This window comes from Gavialis gangeticus, unplaced genomic scaffold (genome assembly GCF_001723915.1).
Source record: "Gavialis gangeticus isolate Ggan-Ray unplaced genomic scaffold, GavGan_comp1, whole genome shotgun sequence".
Lineage (NCBI taxonomy): Eukaryota > Metazoa > Chordata > Crocodylia > Gavialidae > Gavialis > Gavialis gangeticus.
This window is the reverse complement of record NW_017728994.1, coordinates 64,918,659-64,939,692: the sequence shown is the minus strand read 5'-3', so window position 1 is coordinate 64,939,692 and position 21,034 is coordinate 64,918,659. Positions and strand designations below refer to the sequence as shown.

The 21,034-nt window shown below is 42.0% G+C and overlaps 1 protein-coding gene across 4 annotated transcripts in view; it reads right to left on the bottom strand.

Annotated features, from left to right (window-relative positions):
- TACC2 (transforming acidic coiled-coil containing protein 2) overlaps nucleotides 1–21,034 on the bottom strand; it is a 244,549-nt gene that overhangs the window by 199,516 nt on the left and 23,999 nt on the right. For 3 of the 4 annotated variants that reach the window (XM_019502936.1, XM_019502937.1, XM_019502938.1), the window contains exon 4: nucleotides 11,712–11,896. In XM_019502936.1, coding sequence (XP_019358481.1) covers nucleotides 11,712–11,896 — 185 coding nt within the window. Of the gene's footprint in view, nucleotides 1–6,208; nucleotides 6,347–11,711; nucleotides 11,897–21,034 lie in introns of all 4 variants that reach the window. The other variant, XM_019502940.1, reaches the window with a different exon arrangement.

Below are 21,034 nucleotides of genomic sequence, written 5' to 3'. Positions count from 1 at the left end.
GGGTGGGTGGGTGTGCGTGCGTGTGAGAAAGGGATGGGGTGGAGAGTGTGTCTATGATTCTTCATCCATGTGTTTCCCAATTGACTAAATATGCTCATTAAACAGTAATCATCACCAATATGATCACAAAATGGTATCAGTAATGATTCAAAAGAAATGTCATGCTGCTGAAAGCAATTGGAAATGTGTGCGCAGAATGTCTGGACTGGGGAAAAAACAAACCTTCTTCTGCTCAGAGTGTGTTAATAGTGAACTCAGGCATAGTAAAAAAAATAGCTTGTACTAATATTTAAAAGTGATATGCTGTGCTCCACAAGTTCAAAGCACTGTACAGACTTTAAAGTCTGATTTCCTGCAAAGTGCTCAGCATCTTCTGCAAACTGGAATATGAACTGCACTCTAAATAGTTCATCCTCAGAAGACCTGTGAGCCACATAAATTATCCCCACTTTGCATATAGGCCACCTGAGACAAAGCATGGAAGTGAGTCATTGGCAAAAGCCAAAGGTAGAACTCATCAATTCCTGGCTTTTAGACCTGCACTTAGATCAGATCAACACCACTGGGGCTCAGATGACTATTGAAGTAGACAGACAGAAAACCTGAGGTTGTTGTAACATACAGGTTGTCCTATGTAGTTCCAGTTACATTATACTGTGAATAGACCTGTTAGTAAAATATGTTGCCTTTAAGAGTGTTACATAAGCCAGGATGTCATCCTTCCAAATGACATCATTTCCTCAGATCCCTAAAACCATTCTGACTTTTGCAGACTATTTTGTTTTGTTTTGTTTTTTAATTGGGCTTTGAAAATGGTTATCCACCTGAACGGTATTGCTCAGACAAGACCAGATGTGTTTAATGCATAACATAAATTCAGTCTCAACATAACTTTTAAAAATAATTTCTCTACTGTGAAGTCTTTCTGACAGTTTTCAGGTTGCTGAAGATCCTTCTAAATACATTTGTTGCTGTCCTTAATGTTGACATAGATAGCAATGATATCTCACAAATTCACAGAAGTTTAGGACTGGAAGGGACCTTGTGAGATCATCGGGTCCAGCCCCCCTGCTCTGGGCTGGAAAGACTGCTGGGGTCAAATAACTGGGGTCTTAATCAAGCCAGGAAGTATCAGAAGGCTCTTACTGAGGTAGGAAATCATTTCAATCGATACAAATTTATTTTATGCTAAATACAGCCTGGGTGGGGAGAAGTGGAGCAACACCCACATAAATCTGGGCCCAAATCAATTTTACTTTTAGCTTTCTGTTCTGTTAGCAGCACAAAACCTCCTTAAAGACACTAGAAATAGAAAACAGAAAATAGAAAGCATGGTGGAATGGCACCTTAGGGCATTTGTACACATGCTTGCACCACAGCACTGGGTGCTTTGCATGTACATAAACAGCAAAATGTGCATCAGTGCTAAGAAACTGGCAGCAGTGCACTTTTGAACTAAAACACATCAAAAGTGGACCACTGCCATTTTCTGCATGCTGACGTGCACTTCTCTGCTTGTGCAACTGCACGCGATTAGTTGAATCTGCTCCGATGTGTTGGATCTCAGGTGCATCGCAGCACGAAAAGGCATATGTATAAATGCCCTCAGAGACTAACTAGTTCAGAGAGTCATGAGCTTTTGTAGACCAAAGCCTACTTCATGAAGGCTCCAGGATAACTTAGCTAACTAGCAAGAAAGTAAAGAGAGTCCTCAAGCTGACCTGGCTGTATTCTCTGCCTCAGCTTCTGCACCTCCCTTCCCGGTGTCAGCAGCTGCCAGAATGGGTCATCAGGAAAAGCACAGCATCTGACAAAGTAGGTGGCCACCTATGAACGCTCATGCCTCCTGAACCTGTTTCTCTAAAGTGCTATCCTGCCTTACCTTCTGCCTCACTGCAGACCAACAGTGCTAACAACCTCTGTATTTAATAGGAGGTGTTATGTGCCTATGGTTCTGAAAGTTTGTTCCTAGAGAAGTTACTTGTATCATATGAAAACAAAGAGGAAAAGAGGTTTCTAAATCTGTCTCCAGAAGACTGTGCGTGCTTACAGCTTTAGATAAAGCGCCATGAGTTAGAGCCCGTCCTTCTGACCCAACAGATGTTCACATGCTGGGTCACAGGACGACTGGAGCCTGCCTGCATGGGCCCTGGCCAGCCCGCAGGGGCACGCCAGCAGCCTTGATGGAGGCGGCCAAACTGCCCCTCTCCCCAGCCCCACTCCCAGCTCCAGGGCTGTCAGCAGGGGAAGGAGAGGGAAGGGGGAGTGGCAGCACAGAGCTGCTGGCAGCTTTGAATGGCCAGAGCCAAGGGGGGAGCAGAGTATAATGGAGCCCCCTCACCTCACATGCCCCCCGCCCCCACAAGGTGGAGTATGGGAGGGGAGCCAAGCTCTACACTTCAACTCTGGCCATTCAGAAGCAACTGGAAGCTCTGTGCTGCTGCTGTCAGGAGCCCCACATGGGAAGGTGGGAGAAGGCAGCCCCCTCCCCCTTGCCCAGCTTGGCTCCCCCCAATATCCCAGCGGAGGTAGCTGGGGGAGGCCCATGAGGCGAGGGGGCTCCATTTCACCCTGTCCCTCCACTCAGCTCTGGTTATTCAAAAGCAGCCCACAGCTCTGTGCTGCCCCTCTCCTTCCTGGAGGGAACACAAGTTCCCTAAGGAGCTCTGCTTTAGAGTGCCTTAACCTAATCCTTCATTTGGCCAGGGTTATTTTTTCATGCAGTCACCATTTTAAAAGGGCTCTGTAATCATGCACGTGTATTAAGTCACAGCTGCAGAGCACTTTCTGATTGTGCAAAAAATTAACCCTGTGTGTAAGCGCCCTGTATGAGAGTTAGATATAGAACATAGTAGGCTCAATGGTTTGTATAATGAATGTTGCCAACTTATTAACCCAGCTTTATTAGCTGACTTGTAACAAAGCAAAGTACTTAAAAAGGTTAATGGTGTGGAATAAAAATAAAGAATCTGATAAAGATAAACAACAAGGGTGCAAACTGTAACAGATTCCTGCCATTGACTGGAGACCCTACAGATGTCCACATTGTACAAGCCTTAGCAAGTTCACAGTGGGTACATCTCCTTGAACAGGGGTTACGAGTTTGCGATCTGCCTAGCTGCATGCTCATAATAACTTTTAAGAGTTACGCTAGCAGACTCATTCCCCAAAGAAGATTTGCAGCAAGGTAGGGAGCGAGGAGGGAAAGGGGCAGCAATTCTGCAAGCAAAGATACTTAATACTGTGTACTCATTACAGCACACAATATCCCTTTATGATCCTGGTTTGGACTACATGCCGGATCGTGCTCATTTCTTCCAGGTGACACACATGATTTGAACACACATTTTAACCTTTAATGTACACTAAGCAGAATCAGATAGACAATGCTCATATGTGCTATACCAGTAGGGGGATAACCTATTTGGCAACTGTGCCACAAATTAGCCACACATCCTTCGAGTGCCACTCTGATCCCCATCCTCTATCCAAACAACTTCTCTGCTTTCTGCTCCCTGTCCTGTGCTCCCTGCCTGATCTGCTGCTCTGATTTCTGCTCCCTGTCCTATCTGCACTGTGCTGCTTGTCTCCACTGTCTGCTGCACGCCACATAGAGAGGCTGACCTCACCATGTGTGAAACACATGCCACAGGTTGGCCATGTCCATGCTATGTTGACAGCCTAAGTGTCTGGGTTTTGTATGGCATAAATGTCATCTTCTACCCTATGTCAATTTGTTAATTTTATTCTTGGCTTTAATAAAGTCTTTAGCCTAAAGCAATTTTAAATAAGGAGCAAGAGGTAAATCTGAGACATTTTTTAGACATTACTTGGAATACAGAACATAATTCCTTGAATTTATTCATGAGCAACTTATAGCAATCTTTTCTATTTTACTTAATCTGTTCGTCTTCCAACAAGATTATCAGATCATCAAGGAAGGCCTGCAGATAACTCAGTCCTCTGCTACATACGAGTCTCTCTCTTTGAAAACGTATTAGGAATCAATAATAACCCGGAGGCAGGATGCATTTCTAGCCAATCTTTTCACCATATTTTGATACGATCAAAATATGTTCTCTCCCTGAAAGTCTTCTCAGATATGGAACAAGTGCACATTGTTTGCTGGGATTACTTGGTCTGTCTTTGTACAGAATTTGTACTTGCTTGAATTCCTTAAGGAAAAATTAATACCAAAGGGTAGCACTGAAAATGAGCACATACAAATGAGAAAATATAAAAGAGCAGAGGAGTTCTTGCAGTTCTCAAGGCCTATAAAGTCATTTTGCTGAGGTTAGTTGTTGCATGTACTGAAAGATATACAAGGCTGTAATCCTGGAAATGTAGGTTCATGTTGAAATTTAATCTAGGACTGTCCCTTTGCACTTTATGTGTTTGATGGGAATTACTCAAATGCTTAAAGTTAAGCACATGTTTAAGCATGTGCAATACTCAAGTCTAAACTATAAAAAGATTTTAAGTTGTTTTGCATAAGAAATAACTATAAAAAACATAACTTGCCTGCAGCCAAACATCTCAAGTCACCGACTACAAAAGTTAAAATCATGTAGTCTTGCTCCAAATTTTAGAATTAGGGTTGGCATGTTCTTGTAGTAAAAATGGTCCAGGAAAGATGTGAGAAGCAAGGGGTTTTTGTTTGGATTAGGTGATACTATTTGCTGGACCGAAGGCAGGGCAGCGTGGCATCCCAGAACTAATTGGTTCAGAGGTATAAGCTTTTGTAGGCAGCTGCCTACTTTATCAGATGCTATGAATGGACTTTCTGCACATCCATTCTGCAAGTACTTCTGATTAAGTAGGCTTTTGCCTATGAAAGTTCATGCCTTTCTAAACCAGTTAGTCTCTAAGTTGCCACCCTGCTTTGCCTTCTGACTGGCTTGAGGATAACACAGCTAATCATCTCTCTTTTGTTGGAGCAATAACACTAACAGATATGGAGATGCTCTGTATAAATGTATTAATGCTGTATGTTACCTTGGCAGTAGGGATGTTTATTAAATGATTATACTGGGGTATTTATTATGGTAGTAAGGTTGCTTACAGACATTAAAAAAATCTCCCAAACCCTCCATGCTTTACCAGAAGCAGTAGCACGTTAGTTCAGTCTGGCTCCACAACATCTGTATAGATCAAACACTTCAGTGGGCCTTTTTGGCACTTTTATTTAAAGCTGATTCAGTCAGCTATTAAACAAAAGTACCAAAAAGCCCCACAAAAGCAACCAATCTATACAGATGTTGGGAGAGTCAGGTCCAACTAACACGATACCTCTTCTGGGTATGTCTAGGCTTGGTGCAGGAATGTGCCCAGTTTAATGTAAAGCTCAGGTTTTTTTGTTTGCTATTTTAACGTCTGTAAGCAGCCTGAACAGGCCTAAACAGCAGGGCTGTCGGGGAAAACAAGCAGTAAAGGAAACAGTGACTCAAGATAAGCCCTCCCACAGTAAACATGTCAGGTTGTTAGAGACAACGCCCAAACTATTAGGTTTCCTGATACGTCATGACTTCAGCTAAATTACAAAACTACTTCCACCGCAAAGTATCGGGGCTGGGAGCCAGAAGCTCAAAAGGTTTATGGCTGAATAAAGAGAAACTCTGGTGTCCTTGTGTGTTCTCAGATGTGTTAAGAACCAATCATGAGCAGAGAGAGGAGTTAGCCGTATTAGTCTATAGCCAGGCAGAAGACAGGGTAGAGATGCGCTTAGCTAGGTACAGACATTCAAAAAGTCTGAGGTGGAACTGATCTAAGTTACGCGGCTTTCTGTAAGCGGCGTAGTTTAGATGGGTAAGAAACAGAACGCGTAGCTGCCCTTCGGTGGGGGGAGCAAATCTTAGACCATCTGCCATTTTTAAACCAGTCTTGTGTGTGCTAAATTTCTGTTCTGTATAGACTGATTTCCAATCACTTATACCAGTAAAAGTGTATTATTGCCTGTACCTGGCCATAGTTTTATATGTAGTTAGTATATAAGGTATATTACTACCATGACTTCTAAACACAATTAAATGCATGATGCTATTATAATTCTAAATTACAGGAATTTGTTTCTAATTTTTTGCTTTGCCAATAATTATACTGTTTTGTAATTCTACATGCAAGAAATGTTGGTATTAATCTAAAACACTGCACACACATTACATGGTCAGCTATAGCCGTTCTGCTATATTCACATTTAGCAATTCTATACCTGCTTACAGCTGGGGTCTGTGAACTTGCATCTTCCTTAATATCCAGACCAGCAAAAAGAAGATTATGGCACCTAACTCCTTGCTGGGGATCATCTTCCTTCAAATCAGACACTACTGACCAGCTCTCTCTGCCTGGGCTGGAGCAGGAAAAAAAGAAATACTCACTATATGGGATTTTAAATGTATGTACTTGTTCTTGTTAATCTCAAGGTATCAAGAGCCTATCAAGTTTCTATAGGATGCGTTTGGAAAGAAAAAAATAATCAACTCCTTCCTGCTAAACTCTGAAATGTAGTCTGTTCAGGTGAAATTCTGCTAGAATAAATATTGGAGTAACTCTACTGGAGTAACACAGACAGCACAGAATATGGCCAACTGTATTGTTACATTCTTGGAATAAACCCAACATCAAAAGCCACAAGGAGGTCAGGCGAGCTCTATACCACAAACTTTCAATTTTAGGTAGCAGTGATCTTAAACACACTGCTCCATATGGGCTACCTCTAGAACCAGTAGCAATGTAGGTCTCCGCATTCATGTGATCATGCAAGCAAGCTAATTAACACTGCCAATCTAGAGGGGTAATTAGCCCAGTGCCATATGAATGTATTGACAACTACATTGCTTCTGGGTCAAATGGTAGCCTGCACAAAGAGCTGTATGTGTTCAAGGGTACCACTCCCTGAGTTACCTAGTACAGACCTGCCCATGTTAAATCAGAAGATCACTTAGCAACAGTTTGCTCCTCTGGGTGGCAATAATTGTCATGCACCAAAGAGCAAAAGGAGAAAAGTTAAAGTTGTAAAAAAATTTAAGTTTAGTTGTGAAGTGTGCTATTTTGGTAAACTCAAGTCTCTTCCCTCTAACAGATTCATGGCCATTTGTGTCACTTCTCTTATTAGTTCTACCCTCTCAACAACAAAAAATAGAGAGAGGTGATGTGGCCCTGAATGAAAACAGTTTAAAGCACAAATGGAAACCATTTTGACAAGGGTCAGTACAAATTCCCTAATCTCAATGTTCCTCCCCCTCTTCTTCAACCCACTTTGGGGTTGGTTATGTATTTTAAATTTCAAAATTCTGCTGAAGTTCTCTTCTAAAATGTGGTGGTGAGATGGGCATATATAATGGAAAATATTAAGAAAATCCTTTTATTTCCTCAGAGCTCGTAAACAAGATCCTAATGATTTAATGCTCCTGAGTTTCTCACACTGGAAAGGCTACATTCCACTGTTGATTTATGGAGAGATTTAAAACTTTTCAATATAACAACAGCTGCTATGTGCAACACTTCCCACTTCAAGGACACACCTGGGGATCTCAAGCTTTTGCAAATATTTAATGCATTAAGTCCTTCAACATCCAAATATTACTACTTCCATTTTACACATATTTAAAATGAGGTGCAAAGAGTTTAAGAGCCTCTCCCAGGGTCAGCCACATGAGTCAGTATTAGATTCGTAATAAAAGCCTGATCGCCCAGGGTTTTTTTCCCCATGTTTCTACCACAGTTCCATCCCCTTCCAATATTTTAATGTTCCTGTGATGAATTAAAGTGGCTCTTACATATGGATCTCACAGGATTTTTTCCACATGTGATCCTTAAAGTAAAACAGTAAAATTTCTGACAACCCACATGTTTTCTGATAAAGGAACAGAGGAAATATATTTCAGAAATATTCTTCTGAGCTAAGAAAGAAGCAGCAGGATATCAAGGATGACCTACATGAGAAGGTCTCAGAAGGTCGTAGGAATTAACTATGTTACAGATATTGGTAGTAAGTTTATCTCAGTAAAAAGATGTGCGAGAACAGTGGAGTTGTAGTTTTAAATATATGGTTCTCATTTTACACAGTAGCCTTACAAAAGGGGGGTGACTGGGGTACCATCCCTGGTTTCCCACTTAGAGGCAGTGCAAGAACAGCAGCCACCGCTGCTGCCAGCCCATCTCTTGCTGTTGCCACACAGGGTGCAGACTGTGGTAGCCCCACCTAATTTTACAGGTTTATAGCAACAGTCAACTGTAGAAATGTTGCTATGTTAAAATCAGAGCCATCTATCTAGTGCCAGCCCTGCTAGTTTGTATCTATTTCTTCTTTTATTTTCTCCTTTCTGCTAATGTATATTCCTCTGTGTATTAGAAATTAAAGTGACAGGTCAGAAAGTATCCACATCACAAACAGTCATTTACAACGTGTTTCAAGTAATTTACAAGAAATTTAAATTTTCATTAGTTAAGATAGCTTGGTTACACATCCTCAAATAAGCATACAGTATAATGATTACACAAGCATACACTGTCTAGGGAAACTAAATCTATGTAGCTGCACATGGTAGTTGAAATAGAAAAGAGAACATGTGCCTCTGAAATGCTCTTCCTCCTCTTCAAGTTTACATCACCGATCCAAATTTAATTTTTGTAAACTGGCATCAGTGATATCTGGGGCTTAACTGATTTGAAGATGCAAGCAAGGACACACTGAAAGATGAGAGGAACGTAATCCAAGCAAGTACAGGTTTTTCAAGTGCAAACCTGGTCTAAGATATTCAAGTGATTCCCTATGAAAAACAACCATTCCTGCATCTTTTTAAATGCAATGCATCATCAGTTTAACTTTGTTTTCAATATAACCCCACTCCCTCACCCCCCCAGAATTGGTCCCACAGGAACTATATCCACTTATTTATTCAATTAAACTTTTTTGAAGGAAACCTTCTTATGAAAATCATTTTTGACTGAAGATGGTCTACTTGGTCTGTTTGCCAATTTTGCATTTGCCTGATCCGCTGAGGCAGATGTTGAAAAAATGAGGAACATGGGACTGAAAGAACTCTCTCCTTAACTCATCATGTCCAGATTCCTGCAGGTGCAGCAAGCCATTCAGTACAATTCTGCTAATGAACCTTATCAGCTGTGACATGGAACTACTTTGGTTGGTTTCCCCTCTACGCTTATTAGACAGTTGCTCAGGAACTGCACATATTTGACGGTTCAATACATTTTCCAATTTCCAGCCTAAATTTATTCATAGATGTGGTAGAAGCCTCAGACTCTTTCAGACTTAGTTCTCTCCAGTATAGACACTAAAAACCCTGTGTAGATGTGCTTATCAAGAGAACGAGCTACAATTCAAAAAAGTGTATATCAAAGTATGACAAATCAGTGGAAACATAATGCTTTCAGTGCAACAAATGCAACAGCAGCAATAAAACAGGAGCCAAAAAAATATTAAAAACTTCTTCTCTCTCAGGGAACAAGCAGTGATGGCCCTACCACAAGTCTATGCACAGGGGCATAAAATACATTTTTGGTCAGGCAGAGGCACCCAGACCATCAGTGGTGGTGGTTACCAATTTTGTGCCCCCTGTAAGTGGGGCCCAGGAGTCGTGCCCGACTCACCCACCCCTATTTACACTACTGCCTGCGCTTGTGGGAATTTCAATCCAACCTGCAAGTAGATATAAGCAGTTGGGCTTTTCACTCAATGTTCATTGTTATTTTTAAATTACTATGGGTATTATTTTAAAAAAGATAGGAATTAAATGTCCTGGATAATGTGGGATAGTGCCATACGTCAAATGTTGGAATTCTGCACTTAGCTTTTGCTGAGTGTTGGTCAGGAGCCAGCAGGGAAATTTGTAACAGAGTTTGAATTTCTAAAGGGGGGCTCTGTTAAATTACGTTTGCCACCACCCGACTTTTGTAAGTTGATTGCAATTCATTAGTGCCTTATTAAGCTAAATGCAAGTCCAGACAGAATGTATTATCAAACACATTGAAGTATTTTTTGACCATTTTGTTTGATCAGATTCTATATCAAATAAACAAAAAAATCAAAGAATCCCAGAAAAAGTAAGTTCCAATTTTACATCTGGAAATACCTCCCAAAATGAAGTGACTAATATACTGTGAAGTTACTGTATCTTGAGTGAGACCAAATTATTCGTAAAACTCTCACATGTTGCGCTGGGCTAATAATAGGAACCATATGCAAGAAGACTGAGAATGAGTCCACTGGTGGTACTGGGCTACAGAGGGCAGGGCAGGTTGCCACTAATAGACTGGCTACGCTCACTGACTAAACTACACCACATCCATCCATACCATCAGCTGCCAAGAACCTGCAGAGCATTTCCTCTCTAAGCTTTCTGCAGTTCAAGAACCTGAGTGCTGTCCAGTGCTATCATTGCTAACTATGTTCTTGCACATTTATGCTTTACCAGCCAAAAGTTGACCCAAAGATTTGGTCTGAACTATATAACCTTGGAAATAAGCAAGAACATTACAATAAATAAATAAGCCTCAACAGGTAAGGCTTATCATCACCGACTAAAATCCACTCCATAAAAAAGAAAGCCTCATAATAGCATTTTAAAAAGAGCACCAAGGACTGGATTTCAAATATAGTTCTTGGGATAAAATAGCAGTGATTAAAAGGAGATATACTAACATGATACCTGTATAAGAACATAAAATGAATTACAATAAAATGTAATACATCTAGTACGGAAATAATGAACCTATCTTTCTGTTTTGTGTAAACAAGTTTAAAAAAAATCAGTATTTCCTCCTTCTAAAGAGGTTTTTAGTTAAAAAGTTAAAAAACAAAACATTGCTGAGACAGAGAAAATGAACTATAGGTGCAAACTAGGTACAAACAGAGGAAGGTCTGTGCATATTCTATAGTTTTCATTACTGTTCAGAACATGCAGTCAATAGGTGTGTGAGCTTACTGAAGGTGCCGTGTAAATACAACTGCAAAAATCCTAGCTACTTATCAGTAAATCACTGCCACTGCTTATGAATTATATGTACTATTCATATCCTGACTCATGCTTGTGATTTGGAAAAGAATGAAACCCTGTTGAAATCAAGCTGTTATTAAACAGGTAGTCCATTGTAGCAGCTGAAGACTGTCCTGACATCAGAAAGTAAAATCTGAATTCTCTTCACATGGCATTACTGCCTCAGAGAAAGCAGCCCCCCTTGTGTCATTCAATGAATTTCAGATCATGTTACCTTCTGCTACCCTGAATAGCACTGAATAGTAATCTCAGTTCCTCAAGTAGTTCCACTTATTTCATTTTTTAATTTGTTTAAAAATTGTTTAAAATATTTTGAAATACCACGTTTCTCAAACTCAGTCCTGGCTCAGAGCCATATTTTAACACCTCATATGTATTTCTCAATCTTCTTGCATCTCAGACAAGGATTTAATAATATGAACAAAGAGTAAAGAAAATTTAGGTCAATAGTTATTATAAACAGGTAGAGAAGACTTATTTACAGTTATGTAGTTGAAGAGAAAGACAGCTTGGTGAATAAAAGCCACTTTTTGATGTGTTATTGTGCAAACCACATCATCACCCATCAGTAAGAGTTTAAAAATTGATTGCATATTAACATACTTTATTAAACACACACACACACCAAATCTCACAAGCAGAAGAGCTTACGTTACATCCTGCATATAAACCCTAAGTAGGAAGTTTGTTCCCTACCTTGAACACCCTGTAATCAATGGGGAGACATCAGCAGCCAGCGGTGCAGCAGCATCAGGTAAGAAATTGAAGGCGTCTTGACCACCAGATTTTTCTGCACTCTTCTTTTTCCGATGTTTCTTTTTTATGTCCTGACCATTACCAGGAGGTTGGCCTGATTCTGGAGTCGAAGTAGAAGAAATGCTCTGAAACAAAAAGGAACAATATAGACATTTAAAGGCACGTTCAGATCACAGCAGATTTTGAAGAGGATTATATTGCTTATTCTATTTCATCCACTGACAAAAACTTGAGTTAATAGCAGAATTCACTGACCGGTGGAATTCACAGATTCCAAACCTAAGCCATTTTCTTTTCCAAACTAGGTACTGAACAGAGAGAAATAGTAGAGCCAAAAATAAATATAAGAAAAAGAACACAGAAGAATGCAGCAACTGTTCTAAAGTGCTGCTCAGGGCCTTATCTGGCCCGAAGAGGGTATCATCTTCCCTTTTTTCCAAGTCCAGCGACTGCTTCCTTATGCTAAATAAATTTGCAAGGACCAGAGAGAAAAGCTCTAAACTTTTTAGCCACTATGGTGGCAATATTTTTGGAAGCAAAATCCACTTCTAAAACAACTCTGGAAGTACTGATTTCTCATAGAAAGCCTTTCAAGTCAGTCTCTATGAAGTGCCAGGCATTTCCCCCTAAAGAAGCTCTGCTTCTTTTGGTTTCCTTTTTTTGACAGAGAAGTATCCAACTTTTAATATTTGCACCACTGCAGAGACAAAAAAAAAGCTGTTGGATACCTGGGTCAGTGTCTTTTCATACCCTGAGCAGGGAGCTGCTGTGTTACCATGAAGACGTGCTAGTGCTGTTCTCCGTATGTTTGCTGACAAGACAATTCTGGACACACTGATAAAACACAGAGCATTACACCTGGCTGCATCTTCAGGGAGCAAGGAAAGGAATTTGAATGATGGGTCCTGCATGAAATTTGCTGACAGTTCTTATTACCAAAGTGAGGACCAGTGTTGCCTTGCCTGTGAGTGATGGGGAAGCAGGAAAAGTAAACCACATTACTGATGATTCAAGGCCTAGAGACTTAGTCCATGAAGACCAACAGCGATGACTAGAACATTAATGCACAACTTTACATATCAGCCAGCATTCAACTAGCCTATAATCTTTCTATATAAGATTATCTGTGCTTCACTATGAGTTGATGATCAAGCAGTAAGAAGGAGCAAGGTTCTCCGTATCTACAGATGGACGATAGGTCAATAGTACACTGCCATGAGCACAGCATTTCACAGGGTGTAGTTACATGCGAGCCAGAAGATGCCAGGAAAAAAATAAAGATAGAGAAAAATGATATGACCATCTAGGAATGAGGCAAGATGTGGCTTTGTAAATGGAAAAAACTGACAGGAAAACATCCCAATGTACTTTTATTTCTTTTAAAAAACCCGAAACAGCATTTAAGAATCTGAACATCTTATCCTTGCTGATACACAGAGCTAAAACTTGTCTCTTTGTCACACATTAACAACTGGTGCATAGGTTCATTGCAAGAAAAGGGGCTAAGACAAAAGAGGCCAACACCAAGAGACTTAACAGCTATCCAACAGATGCAGAACAAAATTTGGAAATAAGTCAGCAGTTTCCTACAGCCTGTAGTGAGACACTGGTTGCAGGGGAGGAAAATACATCCCCCAACCTCAGAACATTGCAGTTTTCAACAGACATCTGCCCACAAGAAATGGGCCTGGTTTGGATGATTTGAGCTCTGTACTTGCTGGTGGTCTGTATCTAACAAGTAATGTTCCAGTGACTAAATAGAGGACTTAATCATGCAAATAAATCTGTGTGAATGGCAGACCACCTGGATATTTAAGAAATACAACAACAATAAGATTCTTGTTTTTAAATTCTATAAAGCTCGAGGATAGAAAGTTATTGGTCCAGCATCTACACCAATAAGTGGCACTATCTTAGTGTTCAGTGGTCCCTTTGTTTTAGCTAATGTTGATGTCTGGCCTGGGACAGAAGAGAGCCAAGTCTTGCCTGTGGCATTCAGAATCGTCTTGCTGTGTTCCTATAAGCCTGTATTACAGCTTCTCTTTTCACAGGAAGTCCCATCAATACAGCATGGGTTTTATTTGCATTAACTTTCCATTAGCATGCCCACGCGGCACATCTATTCCATGTTGTTACAGTGGTGAAGGTTTTTAGAAAATCCAGCATATTAACTCCCTGACCAGGGTGCGTGCGCGTGTGCACACACACACACACGCACGCGCACACACACACACTCTCCTCAGTTATACCAAAGAGCTGCCCTAAGCATTAACTCTGATGCGGAGCTTCCCATGAGTCAGTCAGCAGCATTGCCGGGAAGGACAGCCCTGCTCCCAGAACCCGGGGTTAGGGAATGGGCAGAATAGAGACTGGTCGTATCCCCACCACTGAGCCCTAAAGAGTTGGCGGGAAATATCACCCCTGCTTCTGGCTGCCTGTTCTGTTTTGAGAAGCCAGAGCTGTCACCTGGGGAAGGGATACTGAGCAGGTAACTCTGGTAGCAGGGTATCAACAGCCTCACCAAGTGCAAGTCCAGAGCTGGAAAACAGGCCCACAAGGCAGCCTGGGCATGGTCCCCAAGAGCCTACCATTGACATCAGGCTTCTCTGCACCCTGGTATAAAGTACTAAATAAATCTGCGTTGGGAGATACTCCTGAATACATCCTGGATACATTTCTGTCTCACCAGGGCACAGGAGTTTGGGATAGTTCACTAAGAGGCAAGCTCCTATCTCAGTTAGTATGAAAAGGGTGTTTTTATATTTTTTTAAATGAACTTGCATAAACCTTGTCAATTGGGTGCATTCCTTGACCTACCAGCTATATGGTGAATTATCCATTTTGAGTCAATTTCTGCCTTGTTATTCATCAAAAGGAATTACACTGCGTTTTCCTATACTTTATATCATTCAAATAAAGGATACCGAAAAGAACAGATGGGGAGGCTATGGAAACATGATTTAGCCCCTGCTAACCATGGGGTCAGTGGATCTGCCTAGCTGCATGAACCGGAGAGAAGGAAGATAAGCTGCATCCCCCAATAGTGGCTCAGAAGCGGTATACACTCTGGGCACTAGGATGCTTTGGTTGGAACTCTGCTTCCGAAAGGAAAAATGCTGCCTAGTTGTCCCCATGAAGGCCAAAGAACCGAATACCAAATCAGTAGCCACTAACCCAAATCCCTGTGAAGTCCCATGGATAAGAGCACAGGAAGCTGCTTTGACCCATTTCCTGTCCATATCCTAGCATCACAGGAAGTCAGGGTTGGAAGGGACCTCAAGAGATCATCTAGTCCAACCCCCTCCTGAAAGCAGGACCATCCCCAACTAGATCATTCCAGCCAGGAAAGGTGCAACTCGTTATTTGCTAACAGAATAAAAATATGAGAGAATAAGAAGTGTACTTGTATTTTTATTTTATCCATTTACAAGTGGAATTAGCAAGCTGCAATTACAGAACATCTTTGTGATTCAATTGCATTTATTTCCGCAGTAAATATGCAGTGCTGCCATGCAGATACAAAATTTTCATGGCCAAAGCTGGGTGATGACCCCCAGTGGACAAAAGTAAAACGTCCCTGTAAATGTAAGCAGCAGCTGAAATTTGGTAAGCAATTCAGAAAGGACCAACAAGGTGAAACAAAGTGATTGGGAAACTTTAGGCTTAAGGCAAAAATTGATAAGCTGTCAGATAGTCTATCTTTCCTAGAAGGTGGGAACAACTTTATTGAAATGGCTGGGCTTTTCAGTCATGAACTTCTAAAGCGGGGTAGGGTGAAAGCTCAAAGTCCATTTGCTGGGACTGTCTGCCTTGCATGCACACATAGACGCCTGGGATTCTTATCTAGCAGACTACATTTATGGCTGTTTTCACTATAGGATCTGAATAGTTTCCAAGATTAAGTTAATTTACTACAATTTGAATAACAAAACCAAAAAGGAAACGTTAAATAAAATGAAATAAAATACTTTTATAAAACACTGATTGTTGCTAATGGTAATCCAGTGGATTATAACCATTCTGGAGATTACAGGTATGGAAGACAAAGAAGGTAGGACCAAATCTCTTGAGAAACTGAATAGGGCATACAAAACCTTCAACTACACTCAGTTCACTGGGAAAGCAGTGTAGAGTATGAGGGTGATAAGTAGATAAATGACCATGTTTTTTCCTACTTTACCTTTTTTTCCAACATGTGAGGTTTTATTTCCAGATACAATCAGTTACCATGACCAAGTCTGGGGTAAATAACAAAACCAGGTTCTGTGTCCATCAGAATGGAGAGTGGGACACACAAAAATAAGACACACAAGAGCCCAAAGGTGATAGCCCAATTTAAAAGTCTCATTGCTTACACTGGTGCTGTCCAACTTCTGGGAAGCTGGGGCATGCATGCAGTGTGGGCCACAGACCTTGAGCGCCCCCTCACCGCATGCACAGCCCAATCCTCCTGCCTGCCACGTGCACAGTACATCCCCATCCCAACAAACACTCACACCAGGCAAGTGGCCTGGCTCACCCCCCACCACATATGCCACAGCCCTAACCCCCGCCTGGCCGTGCAGGTCACAACACAGGCAGCCTGGGCCCCGCTCTCAGGAGCAGGGGCATGAACCAAAGGACCATGAACCAGAGGAGGGAGGGGGAGCCTGAAGACCCCAGTCACCTCCACCACTAAAGTCCAGGCTTCTGCCATGGGCAGTTGGGGATATTGCAGGGGAAGCTGGTTCTTCTTACAAGTATCACCTGCATTGTGTTTAGGTTACTCTTTAATCTACTACTTTCTTCAGTTTGACAGTAAAAGAAACAGCTGGAAAACTACTGTGATATAAGCAGGATGTCTGAAGTAAGCCATTGTTAATGAAAGCTTATGCAACTCTGATTTAGTCCGTAAGGTGCATCTCTGCCCTGCCTTCTCCTGGTTTTAATGCCTGTTTTGTCTCCCCAGGGTGAAACATGTAGTGAAGAATTAAGATCCTAACCCACTGCTCCTAGTATCCAGAAATGGTTTCTAATTAGCTCCTCTTTCACAAGGTCAGCTACTTAACTTAAAGGTGTCTTTCCAGTTACGAGTCTTCTGTGTCCGACTGACATGGAGCCATTTTACTTTAAATGCCACAGGGTAATGAGAAGGTTAACCTACACGCAAAGCAATTAAATCAAAGTTTTTTTCCTGTAGAGACAACCAATACTCTCTACAATTACATCCAAAGCCAGTGAATCCTGACATCAGAATAATGAACCTGATAAATATGCTAGGATAGTGGTAGTTGATACCACAATATATTGGCGTATATTCTGTTTATTCATAAGGTAGGAATCTAACCTAGACCTGCAAGAATTCTTATTTTTCTGTATCATGTTGTGAAGTAGATCCAGTTGTAAACTTCCCATTTCCAAAAACATTTTGGGGCCATAATCATTTTGGTTTGCTTTATTTTTTTGTTGGTTTTTTTTTGGGATGGGGGGGCGATTATTTTACTTCCACTACTCATCACCACCACTTGTAAATTGTTTATGTACAACTTTTATAAAAAATATATTGTATTTTCTATATTAGACTATACATGTTAACCATGTGCACACATTCACAATGTGCATGTTTATATAACTGCAGCCCCAAGAACCCTAGTCAAGGTTAGGGTCTCTTACCTGAAGGCATATTGATTCCCTGTCCTAGCCATTTTATAGCCTATTTAAAGTAAGAGGTAATGAGTGTATACAAAAAAACAACAAGAGGGACAAAGGCTGAGGAGATGAAAGCAATGGGTAAGGAGAATATGTAAATCTGCAAATTAGCTCTGTGTGCACCAGTTCAAGTAACATATATTGTAAAATAAATGTCAGCACTCCATTCTGTCATCAACCTAACATAGTTTAGAAAGCTTACTCTTCTTTTCTAAATAGCTTCCTATTTTCATTCATTTAGTTTATGAGATTATGGATGATTATGGGCCTTTAGCTATACCTGAACAACTTGAATTGGCTGGGGGTGGAATTTGGCCATATATTATTTATGTTCCAAATAAATATTACCCCAACTTCAAATGATCTCTCTCCAACTACAGACTACCTAACTGCAACTCTCACCAAGACACCAGACCTTGCTATAGACCAATGGTGCTCCACCATTTGGTCCTGCAGGTCAGATGAGTGGTGTGGGGCTAATCCATGGGGAGCCCTGCATGCTGGATTACACAGAACCAGTGGCTGGATCTGGCCTGCAGGTTTGGGGTTGAGCATCCTGGCTATGGACTAGTGCTTCTCAACGTTTTTATACTCAAGGCACCCCTTAGAAAATGCCAGGGCTTAGTTTTCACTGGTTTTTTGACTATAGTATGGTAATATTTCTGTTGCAAACAAAATAATCACAACAGGTCAAAATGTTTTTAACACTGTGGATTCCTATTTGAAATCTCTAGGTTTATTTTGTAAATCTTGTTTTCATGACTAACAGTGTTACTGTTGCATGCCACACTGCAGACACTTGAAGGGCACCGCAGTTGAGAATCACTGCCCTATACCCAGATAGGAGGTGCTCTATCTATGCATCTACCCTGCCTTCTGTAGACCCAGATGCCAGCTGTACTACCCCATCAACACAGACCACACCATCATTGGATCAAACAACAGGAATGATAACATTCATGGTTCAGTCACCTGCTTCTCCACCAACTTCATTTATATCATCACCTACTAATAATGGCCCTCTGATGTTGGACAGACAAGGTGATCCCTACACAAAAAGAAATGAATGGACACTGACTGGACATCAAGTCCAGAGACGCACAAAAGCCCATAGCAGAACACTTTAGCCTTCTGGGCAGACCACCTCTGACTTCAGAGCAGATGACCTTAAAAAACAGCATTTTAAAAACCAACTTGAAAGCTAAATTGTGGAACAATAAATTATCCACAGACAGGACTCTGTTAAATATTGCCTTAACAGGGACTTAGGATGTGTACAGAAGTCACATTTTTTTGTGTGATGAGGCCCCCAAAAGCACTCTGTAGGTATAAGATGACAAACATTCATGGCTGCAGAGCACTTTTAAAATGGCAAATCGCATGAAAATTGAACGTGTGCCCTGGTTCCCTGGGAAGGTTAATACTGGGCATTTCCACTTGCATCCCATGCTCCTTTGTGCAGCAGTGCTCGTGTGCCCACAGGCAAGCACCAGCCCAGCCCTGGGACAGAAAATCTGCCTCCTCTCTGCGCAGCCAGGCAGCGGTGGAGGTGGGGAGGGGGAAAGGAGCCCTGCCATGCATGCCCCCCTCAGCTACCCCTGCTCAGGTTTTGTAAGGAACTGGGCCAGGCCTGTGTGATCGGGGGTCTCCCTTCCATTGCCCCCGCACATGTGTCTCGACAGTGGCAGCTGTGGCTGCCATGCCCAGAACTGGGGGGAGGGGGGGAGAGAGGGAAAATGAGCCTCCCCCCTTGCTACCCCTGCTGAGGTCTTGGGGGCAGTAGGCCCAGGTCACATGGGGAAGGGGACCCCTCTTCCCCCCACAGCCCCCCATGTGAGCTTCTGGAGCTAGGGTGGGGGGCTGCCATATGGTCCCAACCTGGCTACCCCTGCTGGAGGCTGGAGGGGAGCTGGGCCGGGCGTGCGTGGCCAGGGGGACCCTGCTCCTCCTACCCTCTGCTCCAGCTCTGGCTGTGGCAGCCATGAGGCTGCCGCTGTCAAGATGCTCGTATAGGGGGTAGGAGGAAAGGAGTCCCCCACTGCCGCACCAGCCCAGCCCAGCTCTCCCAACCACCCCAGCAGGGTTAATTAGGGGGGAGGCATGTGGAAGGGGCCTCTGTCCTACCTCTCCCCCCCCTCCACAGCCATTGCTCGCAGCTGCAAACTGGCAGGGGGTGGGGGGCAGGGATGGGGAAAGTCCAGCAGACTCTTGGGAGGCTGCTGGATCTCCCCTGCCTGCTGACCTGGGCCAGTAGAGGCAGGCTCGAATCCCCCCTCCCCACATGCAACAGGCAAAAATGCATTTTGGGTTCAATGGTGCTTGATGTAAAGCACTATAGTTAGAGCGCCTCCCCGACAGGCTGCCGAAACGTCTGTACGCAGCCTATGGGTTCTGTTACCTCAACAACTGCTAACTGCCCTATTGTGCCAGGCAACCCACTTTTGCCCCTCTCAGCAGTCTCTCTTTCCTTTCTATTTAAAACCTTTCATTTCTGCAAGTCCATTTGTAGCATCTGACAAAGTAGGCCGCTATCCATGAGAGCTCATGCCTCTCTGAACCAGGTAATGTCTAAGGTACCACCCTCTCTTACCTTTTGCCTGGATTATATTTGGATATAATCCAAAATAGATCTGGTGCAGCAAGTGTAGGGCGCATGTGTTTACACTAAATCAAGATCAGTGATCAGTTTGACTTCAGATGTCATTCTTTTCCCTTCCCACTGCCCATTACCAAATTGGTACGAGTTTGGGACATCGTGTGTATAACGAAGCAGAAAGTACCTCCCACCTAGTAAATCATGAGCACACGTGTAGCCAGGTAATTACATTTTCAAGAGAAACAGACTGCAGTACCTTAAAAAACCTAGCCACAGATCTTGGCAAGCAAATAAGTTTTTTGCTTTTTGGTTTAAAGATATGGGTTTTTAAATTTATCATAATTTTTTTTAGTTCATTTACACTATTTTGTAAAGGAAAAATACTGTGCAAGTTCATGCCAACCAACAGAGAAACAAGATACGGTTTCTTTGTTCTTTAATCCTGAACAATCTGACAAAGATATGCAAATAACTCCCTCAGTTTTTCTACCGAGTACCTTAAAAATGAGTGGAAAGAGTCTACTTTGCACTTGGTGATATATTTAAGTTGAAAAATGACAGGGTCTTACTCTATCGCAGCTGTTTTTCTTATAGCTGAAACATGTATCAGTAGAGTTTGTTACTGCTAGAGTCAACATCAAAAGAAAGCATGCATATGAAATGAAAGATTACTGTTCATGTTTGAACTCTTGCAACCTCTGGAGTGATTTGACACTCAGTAGTACAGAAAGAGATATGAATGATCAGTAAAACATGGTATTTTCTTTACTTTTCTAAAGCAGTGACCACTGAAGATACACATTTTCAACACAGTTGTTTTAAAACAAATCAGAAAAATGTTACTGAGTTGAGACCCCAACAAACCCCACCCACATCCCATATATTCACACCCACACGCTCCCTCACCCCACGTATCCAGACACCCCCCCACAGCCCCCCCCACACCTATACCCATCCTCCACAACACACAAGAATAAGA